Source organism: Lynx rufus, unplaced genomic scaffold, assembly GCF_022079265.1.
Source record: "Lynx rufus isolate CCGP_SWC_20201006 ecotype Redwood Valley unplaced genomic scaffold, mLynRuf1.p SCAF_18, whole genome shotgun sequence".
Classification (NCBI taxonomy): Eukaryota; Metazoa; Chordata; class Mammalia; order Carnivora; family Felidae; genus Lynx; species Lynx rufus.
In genome coordinates, this window is record NW_025814832.1 from 39,896,898 (window position 1) to 39,913,035 (window position 16,138).

Consider the following 16,138-nt stretch of genomic DNA (forward strand, 5'->3'; position numbering starts at 1 on the left):
GCCCCACATCGAGCTCTGCACCATGACAGTGCGGAGTCTGCTTAGGATTCTCTCTCTCATTCCCTCTCTCTCTCTCTCTCTGCCCCTCCCATGTGCACTCTCTCTCAAAATAATAAAACTTAAAAAAACTTTTTAAATTAAAAAATGAAATGAGGAATTACTGCACCAAAATCCATGAGAAAACAAAAACTCAGAAAGGTAAGCTCAGATGGGTGGCTCAGTTGGTTAAACTTCTGACTCCTGACTTTGGCTCAGGTCAGGATCTCACAATTGGTGAATTGGAGCCACATCAGGCTCGCATCAGGCTCATGCTGCCTGAGAGTCTCTCTCTCCCTCCTTCTCTGCCCCTCCCCTCACCTGCACACATACTCTTTCTCTCTCTCAAAATAAACTTAAAAAAAAAAAAAAGAAAAAGAAAGGTAAGTTCAGCACTCAAAATTTACTTCTATTTGAGGGCATTTGCAGATTTAATTCCAAAGAAAAACTTCGAAAATAAGCTATACTTTTAGGAGGCCTGGGGTGTCGGTAGAGAATAAAGTCAAAGCCTGGGACCTCCCCAATGAGGAAAGTCTGAGAAATCCACCCCATACTTTAAACAAGGAGCACAGGGCTACCTTTTCAGGGCAAGAGTGACCCAGAAACAAACCAGCCCTCATGGAAAGTCAATGGATAGGTTTACGCAGATTAGACAAATTTAAAAAGAAAATAAAGAAGCGGAACGTAGGTCAGAAGAAACGACACAGTATTCAGCCTGGGAAATGATAAAGACCAGCAATACAGAAAACAAGGTAGGAGGCAGTGAAAATACAGTAAGAAGTTCTAACACGTTTAAATAGAGTGCAAGACGACAATGACAGAGGAGACATATGAGACAACAGCTGAGAATATTCTAGAACTGATCAAAATCAGCAATCCATTGATTCAAGAAGCCCAATGAATCCCAAGAGAATAAAAGTACTTCAACCATTCACAAAAATCTGCACATTGATGTTTATAGCAGCTTTATTCATAATTGCTAAAACTTGAAAGCAAACCAGATGTCCTTCAGTAGGTGAATGGATAATAAATTGCGGTACATCTAGACAATGAAATATTATTCAGTGCTGAAAAGAAATGATCTAACAAGCCATGAAAAGCCACGGAGAAAACTTAAGAGGAATATTACAAAGTGAAAGAAGCCAGTGTGAAAAGGCTATATCCTGTGTGATCCAACTATATGACATTCCAGAAACAATGAAACTATGGAGACAGTAAAAAGATCAGTAATTGCTAAAGGCTGGGGAGGGAGGGATAAAGAGCCAGAGCACAGAGGGTTTTTAGGGCAATAGAACTACTATGTATTATGCTATAATAGAGAAATATTGTACATTTGAGCAAACCCATAGAATGTATAACACCAAAAGTGAACCCTAATGTAAACTACAGACTATGGGTGATAATGATGGGTCAAAATCAAGGTGCCTGGGTGGCTCAGTCAGTTGAGTGTTAGACTCACAGTGTGTGGGTTCAAGCCTTTCACTGGGCTCTGCGCTGACAGCGTGGAGCCTGCTCGGGATTCTCTCTCTGCCCCTCGCCCACTTGTGCGCATATGCTCACGAGAGCTCTCTCTTCCTTAAATAAATAATTTTTTAAAAAAACCATGGGGCACCTGTGTGGCTCAGTCGGTTAAGCATCCAACTCTTGGTTTGGGCTCAGGTCATGATCTCATAGTTCATGAGTTCGAGCCCTACACCGGGCTCTCTGCTGTCAGCATGGGGCCTACTTCAGATGCTCTGTTCCCTTCTCTCTGCCCTTCCCCTGCTCATGCACTCATGCTCACTCTCTCTCTCAAAAAAATAAACATTTAACAATAATAACTGACAAAACTTTGGAGATGGGGAGAGAAAAAGTATTAAATGCTTATTTCTTTTTCATAATAGGAAAATCAATAAATGAAAAAAATCATTTTAAAAGAAGGTAAAAGAGGCGTAAGAAAGATTTAAAAAGAAACACAAGGAAGATTTAAGCCTAAATATATGTCACAGCATTATATGTGGATGAATTAAATCTCCTAAATAAAAGACAAGAATTTTGAGACTGGAGTAAAACAATAAGCTAGAGCAGACCATGCCTATGGGTGACAACTAACTTTACTTTCATCTTCTCAATACTCTTTTCTAACTCAACAAAGACTTATTCAATGTGTATGATGTGCTGAGAATTTCAACAGTCATACGTGTTCTCAAGGAGACTAACAGGGGAAACAAACAATGCATGTCATAATAAAAGTAGGTTTTATCAGGTGCTAATAAAATAATTCAACGAGAATGGTGCAAGTATCTGGAAAAGCTATAAAGACACATTACGCTCTGAACAGTAAGCTGAAAGTTCATCAGGGAAATAAAAAAGGAAAGGTAAAGGAGAGAGCATGAGCCTGTTTGCTAACAGATCAGTCACGGTTTGAGCAAGCAGAGCACAGCACTAGGAGAACAGACCACTGGCTGTGAAGTTGAAAAATTAGGGTAGGAGTTTTAATTCAGTCCAACAGTCTATGGGAACCTTTAAAGCAAGGGAATAAAACAATACTGGTATTTTTAGAAATATAACTGGAGACAGTTTACAGAAAGATAAATGGGGTAGGAGAGGCTGGTTATTACAGTTATGAACGAGGAAGGATTGAGAAAGTAGCAGGGAGAGCAGACAAATGCTTGAGAAACTTCAGAGAAAGAAGAGACAGGAGCTGATACTTGGCTAGATGTGAAATGAGAGAATTAAATACGAAGTAAATGAAAGGGAGAAGTCAACATAAAGGCAAACATAACAATAAATTTAACAGTGCCTTAAAATTCAATGGTTTAAGTACAGACTTTCTCTCAGAATTTATGCTTATTAAGCATTGTCTAACTATGTATTAAATGCAAAACACCTAAACATATATTTTTTTAAATTACTGGATTGGTATGTAAAATAGCTAACACTAGCTATCCAAAACTGACACTTTCTAATTGATGCAATTAACTAAATAACAGGAGAAAAAGTTATCAGTTGGTTAAATATCTTTTCAGAAGTTAAATCTGATCATTTAAACGGATCGTGTATCAGAAAAAAATAAAAATATTTTAAATACGCTGATCACGTATCACTCACAAACTTACAAGAGGTAGAAAATGATCACTTTTCTTCAAGACATCAAAAAATCTACTATGTGATACTACTTAAAAATATATGGTCTTACAGCAGGCTCTATAAAGTGAAGGTTCTTGTGTCAGTACAGACCGTCCCACTTTCGTGGATTCTCATTTTGCTCTTCTTTTCAATACCATCCATCACAAACCATATTAATCCTTTTTATTCAATACAACTGAAACTAATAACATTAATCAAAAAAGTAGGTTGCAGTGGAGAATATAAAAAACAAAATTACACCTTAGACATTTTCTTTGAACTTGAAACATGTAAATGTATATTCTGTTGCAAGTCTTTTGATGCAGCCCTTTTGAGTTACAGATCCACTGACTATAGTCCTGATCTCACACAAACCACACCCATAATGCATCAGCCACAATTTCTAGTTTCAACTTCTTTAAAAGTGAAGCAAGACTTAAGAGATATTTGCCAAGGATCTAAATGAAGAATTCTTCCAGATTACAAAAAAACAAAAACTTATAAACCTTCAGAAGTATCTCCTTATTGGCTCACCTTACAGTTCTTCCATGGCAGTTAACTTAGTTTTCATAGAATCAACAATTCTTACATTTTGCAATTATATTTCATTGGTCTCCAAAATTTTTTATTAGATTATGTAATTATAATACAAGTGCAAATTGTAACAATGTGATCCTTGGTAAGTCCAGAATTCAACCAGCGGGAGCAATGCAGTGGGCATTAGCAGGTCTCACAAAAAGAGAACAGAGGTTTATTAAGACTAATATCCCTGTTACAAAAGATTTAAATTCACATCACTTTTATTGTATTTTGAACAGTACTTGGCACTTAGTAAGTACCATGTAAGTATTTACTACTATATTAGCATTAAAACTAAACTGGCTACAAGGGCACCTGGCTGGCTCAGTCAGAAGAGCATGAGATTCTTGATCTCGAGGTTGTGAGTTTGAGCCCCACGTTGGGTAGAGAGACTACTTAAATAAAAAAAATAAACTTAAAAAAAAAAAAAACTAAACTAGCTATAAATACAGTGCGTGCAGGGGTGCAATTCTACCTACTTCACACGGCCTCTGGAATCACAGAGACTACCTGTACTTAAATTGTCAAAATGGGGTGCCCTGCTGGCTCTAAAATGGTGGAGCATATGACTCCTGATCTTGGGGTTGTGAGTTTGAATACAGAGATTACTTAAAAGAATATAATCTTAAAAGAAAAAAGAGAGAGAGAAAGCAGGGTAGGGAATATAAGCTACAATAGGTCCTCACTGAAAACATTTAAATACAAGGTAGAGTCAGTTTCACATAACTAGAAGTGGCTTATCCAGTATAAGGGAGGAGACCTTAAAAAAAGAAGTAGGATAGCTCACATATCAGGTCAACAAGAAATGAAGAAGTAGGTTCACAACCCAATTTAACCTTATCACCTCAAAAATGCTAAAAGGATGGTTACATGCCCTCCTAAAAAAACTGGCAGCTAGATAGAGAAGAAAAACCAACCCTATTTTCTTGGTGTCCATCAGGCTACTTTCCTCTATCATCAACCCACTAGTGACAGAAAACCCCAACCTCTTAAAAATCCACACAATGCATCCCAAGGCACAAAACAAATCCTTCTGGCTTACCAGTCATTAAAAATTAAACACGCTAAAAGAAAGAGAAACTGCATTTAAATGCAAGAAAATTTTATATTTGTGAATTAAAATCCTACCCATAAGAGCAACTTAAACATAAATAATAAATGTGGTGGCTTTTGACCATTTTATTTCAGTCTAAGTTTTGTGATGTAGATCTAACTTGCAGGTGTGAAAAACTTGAAGCGACATAACAAAAGATCTGTTAACAACCAGGAAGTTCAAAGACTGCAGCCACTTAAAACACCCTTGTCCACTAGGAAAGAATCCACAATGGCACTAACTTTCTTCCTTCCATGGACATCAAAAAGTACTAAAAATGTTATGAATAGTTAGGAGAAACTCAAGAGACAACCCCTGTGGCTGCACCAGTCCCACTAGATGGCACTATCACAGGAAAGTCACTCTCCTCTCCCATTTGGAGCAAGGGCTGAAACTGAAAACTATCAACTCAGTGACATCCTCATTGGGAAATGATGACCCATAATGAGGAATTCAAAGCTAGGAGGCGGAGTTTTTCTCAAAGCACCTTTTCTCCCAGTACATGGCCTCCTCCTCCTCAGTCCCATTTCAAATCAGTGGTCTGAGGGATACAATGTCTTGCAGGCAAAAGAAGTTATACAAAATGGATATTTTCTTTTCTTCTTCCTAACTCCAAATTACAGAATATTTACTTGCTCCCGCCCCCCAAGTTTCTTTGCTATGGGGGAAAAAAAAATCCCTTGCCAGTCCTTGAATAATATTTATTATGATATACTACAGTAAGTATAGTCATAGTAGACTAAAAACATCAAAATAACATACAGTTACTGGCATAAAAAACATTTGGATATAAATAAACTTCCTTATATATACAACAGGAAGAACTTCCTCTTAAACAGATTAAGTCTTCTGACACCTTAATTACAAGATTTTAACTTAGGCCTGGGCAGCAAGATTCACAAGGTCAATTATCGCCATCACTTATGCTCCACCCCATCAAAAGAGTACTTGGATACAGCTATCACGACCTTAAAAGTTGAGGAAAAGAAAGGCATACTAACAACAAAACCCAATGAGTTTAAACTACCATACAATTTGAATACAAACTTACTTTTATTCCATAGGTGACCACTTGAACAGACAGATTTGGATATGAACCTCGTGCTGAATTCCCAAATGAGAAGACACATAATCAATTTAATCCAGAGATCAATTTAATACTCAAACATACTGCTCACTTCCAGTTGAAGCTACTTCTCCTAGATCAGAGAACTTACACTTATACATGTATCTTCAATATGTGTCAACAGTCGGCATAGCCTTCCCAAAGTGCCCTAAGTGCCACTTTAATCAAAGTGGCCAAAGAAACCAAGAACTACAAAATGTGCAACAAATCCTGTTCCCACAGCACCTGGTCACGGTTCTAACCCAGATGTCACCGAGGTATCATCTCTCTCTCGTTTCCTCCACAATGGAGGCTTGGAGGCTCTAAGTTGGGGTGTCATTCCTCACACCCTGCACAATGTCCAGTATGCGGTAGACACTCAATTTATCTGTTGAATGAACAAAAACTAACAACCTACTCCAGCTCACCAAAATTATGAGACCCCTCAAAGCAGCCAGTTTTTCCAACTAAACCTTGACAAACACCTTCTTCTTCAAGAAGCTACTGACCAAAGCAGGTCACTAACATTCAGGTCTCCATGAGAAATAAGATTTCTTGAGAAGCATGGAAAGGTATGTATCATGTGAAGTCAAAGATCAAAAATTCACAAGTCTCAAGCCCAATTAATGCAACGATCTTAGAATGGTGAAGCTTTTAAATACAACATCGTAAATATATTTTACATATTGTATTAAAATCATAAGTATATTGTACTAAAACTATCCTATGAGAGCAGAGTGAACTACATAAGGACACAGAGGAAGCCATAACATTGCTTAATGTAACCACCTGGGGGCTTGATCTTAGTTTATGTTCCCTGAACAAAAACAGTGAACAAGAAGGAAAAATAGGAGGAGAGAAAGCAGTCTGGGGGTGCAACCAGGAGGAATCTGCTGAGCTACAGATCTGGAGAACTGACAAACAGCAGAAGCAGATTTTTCAAAACTCTTATCACAGAACTATCCAAAAAACCTACCGTAATGAATCTATGCCAATACCTTTTCGTTAAGTTTTTTTTTTTTTTAATTTAATGACTGAGTTGTTTTGACAAAATATGGCACAAAAGCCAGATACACATCCCATTAGTATCCTTGCAACGAGATCCATGGGAAACCTCTCCTAAATTAGAGGGGAAAGAGATGCATATAGTTCCATTTAGAATCCCTTCAAATGTACCGTGAAGTTAGCGGAATGACTGGTAGGAGCTAAAAGTTCATCGGAACAGGTGAGCGGTGAGCCCATCTCCCCTGCAATCTACCAGTTTGACCCACCCAAAATGATCATAACTGTTTTCTAAATGTGTTTCCATTTGACTGTGAACAGTGCTCATTATGGTCATTTTACTCACCTTACTAACGCCAACCCCTGTAAACCTGGCCTCTAATAATTCCTGCCGTCGAGGGTCCAGGCTATGCAATTCTTCCATCATTTCTACTGGAAAAGAAAAAGTAGGTTGTGAGACCATAAAAGCTAAAACACAAGGCACCAATTTTTAGTTACAACAAAACGTAATTATTTCATTGAATGGTCACATACAGGTAAACCTCAAGTAAATACGGCATACAAGCGATAAACTACAATGTGCTGCATCAAACAGTAATACATTTAAAGTTAAAAAGCTCAGAAGTCCTCTTCGGAGGGCTACTATATCTTGTCTAGTTCTGATTTTAACAGCAAAAAACCTCAAACCACTCATATAATCTCAGTAAAAGTTGAACAAGGACTAACTTGCAAAACAACGACAAAAATTCCTTCCATCAACCTTTGAATTTAACGAAGTACTTTCGGATATTTGTTTCCCAAACCCACAGGAACTAGTTCTTAAACTAAAAATATGAATCATTAATAATAATTTAAAAATAATGCAGCATGAATCAGAAGCTACAAATAACTTCAAATAACGCTATTATATAGCTCCTTTCTCTGAAGAGCTCACGGTAGCTCATGAAAAAAGGAATTAATTATTTTAAATTTAATAGAGAACCCATGGTAAAACCATCAACCAGCATTCACTCAGGAAATTAGCAGAGCTCCATAACCATCCCTTTACAAAATCTTTTTCTGACCACTCCCTGGAGCAGTAGGTTTCTCTAGACATCTGCTTTTAGCACTCCTTCCAAGCAGGGAAGGGCAGGAGGACACCATTTTTAAACTCCTTCCACAACCAATAAATGCACAGGCTACTTTCAGCAAATACGTCCATCCATCGCAAGAGATCAACTCTTGCAGAGCCCACTGGAAACCTAATATTACAAGTGGAATAGGAACATATACCATTACACAGAACCCCTTTGAACATATTATTAAACAGCGATTGGAATGATTGGCATGATTTAAAAGTTCACTGAGAACATGAATTAAACATGCTCCTCTGCAATCTAACAACTCCACATTAACTGTAACAACCCCTACCAGTCTTCCAGTTTCATTTCCCTTCCTGGTTTGAGAGCCTGGGGCAAAGGGGAATGAAAGGGTGACAAATTAAAGTTTCACCCACACAAACGAGCGCAGGTTAGCGAGGGAATAAGGAAATTCTCGAAAAGGCAGAAAGGCATCTTAAAAAAGAAAAAGAAAGAAAGGAAAAAGGGGACAGAGTGTGCTTCCCCTAAGTGGCCTTCCTCACGTCTCGCCCTGCCCTAATCAAGGCCGGAATGGCAGAGGTTGCAGCCTCCCTCAAACCCTAGGGTCTCTCAGAACATTTCCTAAACCTCCATCCCCAGGCCTGGCCCAGAAAATGACGCCCCAGCGGTTATTCCATTTAATGTCAACTCATGTTAAGGAAATCTCCACTCCGTCTCATTCCTGCGGGGCCTTGGACTGGGATCCTCCCTGCAGCCCACAGCCGGGAAACAGAACCGATGGGGCCTGGTCCCGGCGCCCCTTGCCTCCCGCCGGCTCCAAACTTTCCCCAACTCCAGGCCCACCTGTCACGGAGGGAGGGCGGGCCGGCTCTCGGGGGTGCCCAGGAGGCTGCCGGGGCCTCCAGCTGCCGGGGCGTCCCCTTCGCCCTGCCGGCCGCCGGCCCCACTCCCAGGCCGGGGCTGCCTGGGCCTCCCCCATCTTCAGCCCGGCCCCTCGGCGACCCGCAGCCCTCGGGGAGCCCCTCCCGCCTCAGCGCCGAGGAGCTGCGGCCCGGCCCCCGGGTGGGCCCGGGCCGCAGCCTCCTCAGCTGAGGGGGGTCCCCCGGACGGTTAATGCCCCAGGCCCGGCGCCCTCCCCCGCCCGGGGCTCAGCCTCTCACCTGCCGCCGCCGCCGCCGCCGCCGCTCCACGCTCCTCCCGGGAGGGGCCCCGACCCGACCCGGCCGCCGACCGCTCCGCTCTCCCCCTGGGCAGGCCCGGGGCGGAGCCGGGGCCTCTCCTGAGCGCCGCAACCCCCCGCCCGGGCAGCCGCCGCCGGCGCCGGGCTCCACGAGAGGGCGGGCGGGGGAGGGGGGCCGCGGAGGCCGCAGATCCCCGGGCTCGCGTACAGAGCCAGGCGCCCGACGCGGGCCCGGGCCCGGGCGGCCGCGGGGGGCGCGGGACCGGCCTCCTGGCGCCGGACAAAGGCCAAGGGAGGCGCAGGAGGGCCCAGGCCGGGCCGGGAGGTGGGGGCCCGCTCGGCTGGGGGCCACTCGGGTGCGGCGCGGAGGGCGGGGGGGTCGGAACCGCTGGTGCCCAGGACCCGCCTCCGGCCCCTTAATCCGGATCGGTTCGGTCCGGATTAGTAGTGATCGGTGTAAACACACTAGTGAAACCGCGTGTTTCCTCGCGAGATTTGCACGGCTGGGAGGCAGGGGGGGTCCTGGGGGGGTGGGGGAAGAGCCGACAGTGGGGGAGGAGGGGGAGGGGACGAGGAAGGTGGGGGGGTCCCCGCTGCCCCGGCGCCCCGCCTCCTCCAATCAGCGGCCAGGCTGGCGGGCAGGGGTTAACCAGGGGACCCCGCGCCGGCGGAGGAGGCCACCGCCTCGCCGGGCGGCTGAGGGCGGGCGCACGGGCGGCGCCGGCGACTGGCCGCCCCGAGCCCGACCCGGGCCGGAGTCCTGGAGCCCCCGCCGCCGTCAGCGTGTAAGCGGTCCCCGCCCGCGGGACCGGCCCGGCCGAGGCGGCTGAGCCGGCGCCCTGGGCCGTGGACCGGCGCTGGAGGGGCCTCGCCGCCTGGGCCAGGCGCTCCCCGATCCGCTTCAACGAACCCCGCGCCCGCCTAGTCCCTCGTCTCCACGAGTTTGGGTGAGAAGTGGGCTTGCTCTGCCCAGGGATGGATTTTAGAGGAAGAAAGCCCGAGAGCCGGCGGACCCCGCCCGAACTTCCTCGGAGACGCCCAGTTAGTGAGTTCGCTGTGCCCACCGTGTTGGCTGCTCGCACGCCCCGCCACTCTCCAAAGGGACTTTCCGGCTCCCCAGACCCACACTGGCCGCCCTGGAAAGCGGACAGCACTTTCCCTCCACATACCTGGCTGGCAGAGGGCGCCTCTAGGGACAAAAGGTGCCCTGGGATCAAAGCTGAACCCCCCACCCCCGCCAGGATGCTGCCCTCCGGAAGGGGGGGGGGCGCTACCCCAAAGGGACTCCCCGGGCACCCAGGGGGAGGTTCCATTTCAACCTCTGATTAAACAAAACAAAAAAACACGGCCCTCCTGGTACTTAGCGGGACCTGAGTGTAAGTACTAGAATGGAAAAAAAAGGCCTGCCCTTCACAGAAATGTCTACTGAGGAATGAGAACTAGGAAGGGGCGCGTTGCTGCGCACAGTAGCCCCAGCAGCAAAGAGGGCTTCCTGCACAGGAAAAGGCTCCCACTCTGATCACCCAGCACCAAAGAAAAGAAGCACATTCTCCACCGACTTCTAGGAGCCAGGACACTGCAATGCCAATACCCGACTTTGTATTTTCCTCTAACACTTCCTTGATCAGACGTCTGAAGATGATTTAAGGAATACAAGTGAATCACAAGGGAAAGTTCAAACAATGAACAACAGCCTTGAACTTTTCCAGGGGGTCCGCAGTTACTTCAAGTGGAGCTTTGCCTTTTTTCCCTTACTAGTTTTTTCTTATTTCTTGCTATATTAACCGAACACAGACCTGCTGAAAGGGCAAACGACTGCGGTTTACTTTTTGTTAGTTGTGTGACCTTCCAAACCCTTGGGCAAATTAAGGCACTGTGGGAAAAAAATCCATTAAACCAAGCGTCACCTTGCCCCTGATCCCAGCCAGGTTGGAAAGTGCACACACATATTTCCAAAGATAACAGTGTTTGAAGGGGAGGGGGAGATCCAGTGGGGGGCAGAGGGTAGGGAAAAAAGGTCAAGGTGGAGGGCTATCCAGAGAGCAGGAGAACCAAGGGACGCATATTATACATACGACTTGTCTTCCACTCCAACACAGAAGACCAGCAAATTGCGTTCTAATGAATAATCAGGAAAGTAACTCCTTAAATGACACTGGAATGTCTTAAGTGGGGAGAAAAGAGTTTAAGAGAAAGAGCACTGGACAGAGAACTGAGTTCTAGCCTCGCTGATCCACAGACAAGCCACATGGACCTGTTACCTAACCTTTTCAAGCTTTGCCAACCTCATCCATGAAGGAGTCCTTTCCAGACCTAAAATGCTATGATTCCATTTTTTGAAGTAATTATTTAGAATAATCATTGGAATACAGGGAAAGGTGTTATTTTAGTTTCACTTTTCCAAGTGTGTTTTCTCAGCATGTCAGAGAACTTCCACTGCCACAGGCCTGTTCACAGCCACGCTCTAGCTTTAACACTCATTCCAGTAGGAATTGCTTATAGGCGTTTAATGAATTTGCTTACCACAAAGATTGGGTACTTCTATTTATAGGCATCATATAGAAGAAGATATCAAATATCAACAGCAAGGGAAAATAACCTTACCCTTTCCCAGAGTAAGATGGGCAATTTTTTTAAGTTTATTTAGAGAGAGAATGAGTGAGGGGGTGGGAGGGGCAGAGAGAGGGAGAGAGAATCCCAAGCAGGCCCTGCACACCAAGCGAGCACAGAGCCCAACGTGGAACTGGAATCCACAAACAGGTCAGGATCTGAGCCAAAACCAAGAGTCAGATGCTTAACCAACAGCCACCCAGGCACCCCCAGATGGGCAATTTTAAAATTGTCCAATGGTTCCTCTCACAATGTGATTGAACCTTTGGTTCATGAATCAATGTGTTTAAAGTGTGTTTGCTCACATGGTAACTTTGTCAGACTCAGCTTGTCACGGACTGGCAAATGGTGACATGCCCCATGCAAAGGCCCACCGGCTGTGGGCAAATAGATCCAAATAGAAGCTGTCCACATTGTGCAAGCTGCTCCTTCCTATCTTCAGGGGAATGTAGGACAGCTCCTCCAGGTTTATGTTCATAGTCACAGAGAAGAACACGGAGCTGGCTGGACATGCCTCAGACTAGTTCTGATCCTCCCCAAGGAGTGCTCTGCAAACCTCAGTAGGTTAATATGCTTTAAAGGGAAGAGATGTACATTGGTCCTTGGGAAGTTCTCGCTTAAAGCTAAGTGGAATCCGTTGGGGCACCTGCGTGGCTCAGTTAAGTGGCTGACTCTTGATTTGGGCCAGGCCATGGTCTTGCAGTTTGTGAGTTCAAGCCCTGTGGAGGACTCTGTGCTGACACTGCGCAGCCTGTTTGGGATTCTCTCTGCACCTCCCTGCCTCTCTCTCTTTCTCTCTCAAGATAAATAAATAAACTTAAAAAAACCCTAAATGGAATCCGTTATTTCAGTACTACTTGGAGCCTAAAATGTGTAATATGCATATGGCAATCTCCAGGAGGGGGATGGACGTTTTCAGCACGTTCCCATTTAATTTTGGAATCGTCACTGTTTTTTGTTGATTGGTTGGTTCAGTGCAGCCATGGAAAAGGTGTTCTGAGGAAGACACTGGGGGAAACTAGTTTTAACTTCCTTTTGCTCTTGACCTATACCACACTAATGATTGTCCGGCATCTCCTTGAATGTTTCATAATATCCACCATCTGCAGCAAAAAGATCCTGGCATATTTTACTGAGCAGGTTGACAGTGAGTCTTAGTGTGATTGCACCTTTTCTAAAAGGAGCCTGCAGTGGGGTGGCAAAGAGGACATAGTTATTAGTCAAGATCCTTGATTTTAATCTGTCTCGCCTCTTACCAGCTGTATGGCCTTAAGCAAGATATTTAACTTCTCCATACCTTTAGCTTATCCATAAAATGGTGTTAAAATAAAATCTCCCAGGACTGTTGGAGGATTAAATGAGATAATATATATATGGCTGATAGAGTAATCCCTGAATAAATGATTCCCAAACTCCACATTTCTGCAAAAGGTTTATGTACATTTGTCATTAGATTGGTTTAGAGGCACACAGTTTAACTTTGGGAACCAGGCTGCCAATGCACTGAGTTGTTTAGGTGTGCTGTTTCATAACAGAAAAAGGAAAAAAAAAAAAGACTTAATGTCTTTTTAATGAAGCATTATGTTTGTTGTGGGGGAGTGGTGTAGGGAGTAGAGAAAAACAAAAGTTGCCTGCTTGGTCTCTTTATGTTGTTTTCCCCCATCCCTAAGAACTGAGGGTTTCTCATCCTCTGAAGAAATACGGAATTTCATGCAGGCAATATTTCCACTATAGATTGCACTAGGCAGGACAGTATACAACACTAAAGTATTTGTGACTGGACAGAGCTAGGTTCTGATCCTGTCTCTTCACCTCTGGGTTCCCCATCTGAAAACTGGCCAGCACATCTAATTCCATGAGTTGCTTTAATTAAAATTGAAACAGTGATGGGGCGCCTGGGTGGCTCAGTCGGTTGAACGTCCGACTTCAGCTCAGGTCATGATCTCGCGGTCCATGGGTTCGAGCCCCGTGTCAGGCTCTGTGCTGACAGCTCAGAGCCTGGAGCCTGCTTCAGATTCTGTGTCTCCTCTCTCTGCACCTCCCCTGCTCACACTCTGTCTCTCTCTCTCAAAAATAAATAAACATCAAAAAAAATTAAAAAAAAAATTGAAACAGTGATGGAAAATGTCATAACCATGCTGGACGGGACATACAATAGGCATTTAGTCAACATTATTTCCCCTCTTCTCCCCATTCCTAACAATGGAAAAGAGTCTGGTTGCCATGAACATGCACTACAGATTTTAAAAATTCAGATCTTGTCCTTCATAAGACTCTCTGCCAGTCACTCTCCCATCTCTGTTTGACATGTCCTCCTACTGACTAGCTTGCTCCACAAACCCCTCTTGAGCAGATGCCCTTGACACCATTTGCTTTATTTATCATGTCCTGCATTCTTCCCCCCCCAGCCTCCTGAGGGTGGAACAATATTCTTATTCTCCTAAAGAGTATCTCCTTTCTCTAAATTCCTCTTCCAACTCCATCCCCAAATGTTATTTTTTTAATAATTGCCTTTTCCCTGCATTGTGTGTTCCTTCTTCCCAGCAGCTGCAATGCAAGATAGACAAATAGAGGAGTGAAAGAGAGTAAAGGCCACTGACATGTAGCCAGCCCCCTCCCCTTAGCTGTTGAATCCCCCATACTGGTCTTTCTCAGAAAACTTCCAAGACAGGAAACAACAGCAAACACACGATATTTTTGGAAACGGACAAAGTATATTTTTAAAATCTCTGTTCTTCAGGGATGGGTAGATGGCTCAATCAGTAGAGCATGTGACTCTTGATCTCGGGTTGTGAGTTCAAGCCCCCATGTTGGAGGTGGAGCCTACTTTAAAAAATAAATATAAGTAAATAAAACTCTGCTAAAATCTCAGTTCTCCTGTGTTTTTTTTTCTTGTAAATATAGGTCTTTAAAGTTTATTTTTATACAACCCAACATGGGGCTCAAACTCACAACCCTGAGGTCAAGAGTCAGACGCTCCATTGACTAAGTGAGCCAGGCATCCCTCTTCTGTTGGCTTTTTATATTAGGCTTAAGTAATTAACCTTCTGACACAGTGACACAGGTCATGAGGGAAAGGGGGCCCAAGCCCCATGCCCATATGAAAAAAAGGGGATCACCCAGCAAGGGGCAGGACACTTGGGGATGGTCAGCCGTGAAAGGCAAGTCAGAAGATGAGCGTGTTTTTGTATAGCCTCTGAGTTAAGAATGAACTTTACATTTTTAAATGGTTGAAGGAAAATAAAAAGAGGCATAGTATGGCACATGAAAATTACATAAAACTCTAATTTTGGCATCCATAAATAAAGTTCCATTAGAACACAGCCACACTAATCCTTTACATGTTTGTCTGTGGCTGCCCTTGCACCACAAAAACAAAACTTGATAATCATGACAGGCCAGTAAAACCTGAAGCATTTACTATATGGTCCTTTACAGAAAATGTGTGTCTACCTTGGCTCCGGGCCTAGGGTTTCTCAATTTGTACTAAGCCTTGACCGTTTTGCAAAAACGCAGGTTATGATTTAAGAAGTCTGGGACGGGGCCTGAGATTCTGCATTTCCAGTGGCTCTCAGGTGATGCTATTGCTGCTGCTCTGTAGACCGTCCTGAGCATCAAGGCCTTGAAAGGCTTGTCTGTTACATCAATTTTTGTGAATGATTTCTAAGTAAGCAAATCTTAGAAAACATGAAAACTTGGAGTGCAACCCATAATAACCTCAAACAGACTTTCCACATTTCGTTCCATTGTTTTGGCATCATGTGACAGCCTGAAGGATGTGGAAATGGATTTGCCAGCAACCTCACTGAGGCCAAAGGGATGGGGGCCCCAACACTCCTGTTATGTGAAGCTCACTTTTTTTTAAATTTTTTTTTTTTAACGTTTATTTCTTTTTGAGACAGAGAGAGACAGAGCATGAACAGGGGAGGGTCAGAGAGAGGGAGACGCCGAATCTGAAACAGGCTCCAGGCTCTGAGCTGTCAGCACAGAGCCCGATGCGGGGCTTGAACTCACGGACCGTGAGATCATGACCTGAGCCGAAATCGGCCGCTTAACCGACTGAGCCACCCAGGCGCCCTGAGACTCCCTTTTATTTGTCCTAAACTTATCATCCCAGCTACAGAAAGGTCATCTTTCTAGGTGTTCCAGAACTTGAGAAAGAGGTCTGAGTTGACCTTATCCAAATTATTCTTGATTTTTCTAATTTGTGGCAAATTAGAGCTAAGAGCCTCTCTTAGCTCTTCCTTCAGTGACCAGCGTTCTCAGACCCTTGGAGAAACAGCCTGGGTTCAAATCTAGCCCTTCTATATACATGTTCTGAGACCTAGAGACACATAAGCTCTCGT

The 16,138-nt window shown here is 44.2% G+C and overlaps 1 protein-coding gene across 2 annotated transcripts in view; it reads right to left on the reverse strand.

Moving 5' to 3' along the window:
• Positions 1 to 9,202, reverse strand: part of TLK2 (tousled like kinase 2) — a 116,076-nt gene extending 106,874 nt beyond the window's left edge. The window contains exons 1-2 of one of the 2 annotated variants that reach the window (XM_047081659.1): positions 9,163 to 9,202; positions 7,270 to 7,355 (exon numbers count right to left, since the gene is read on the reverse strand). In XM_047081659.1, coding sequence (XP_046937615.1) covers positions 7,270 to 7,350 — 81 coding nt within the window. In that variant the 5' untranslated portion in view covers positions 7,351 to 7,355; positions 9,163 to 9,202. The remainder of the gene's footprint in view (positions 1 to 7,269; positions 7,356 to 9,162) is intronic. The other variant, XM_047081658.1, reaches the window with a different exon arrangement.
• Positions 9,203 to 16,138: the final 6,936 nt, after the last annotated feature.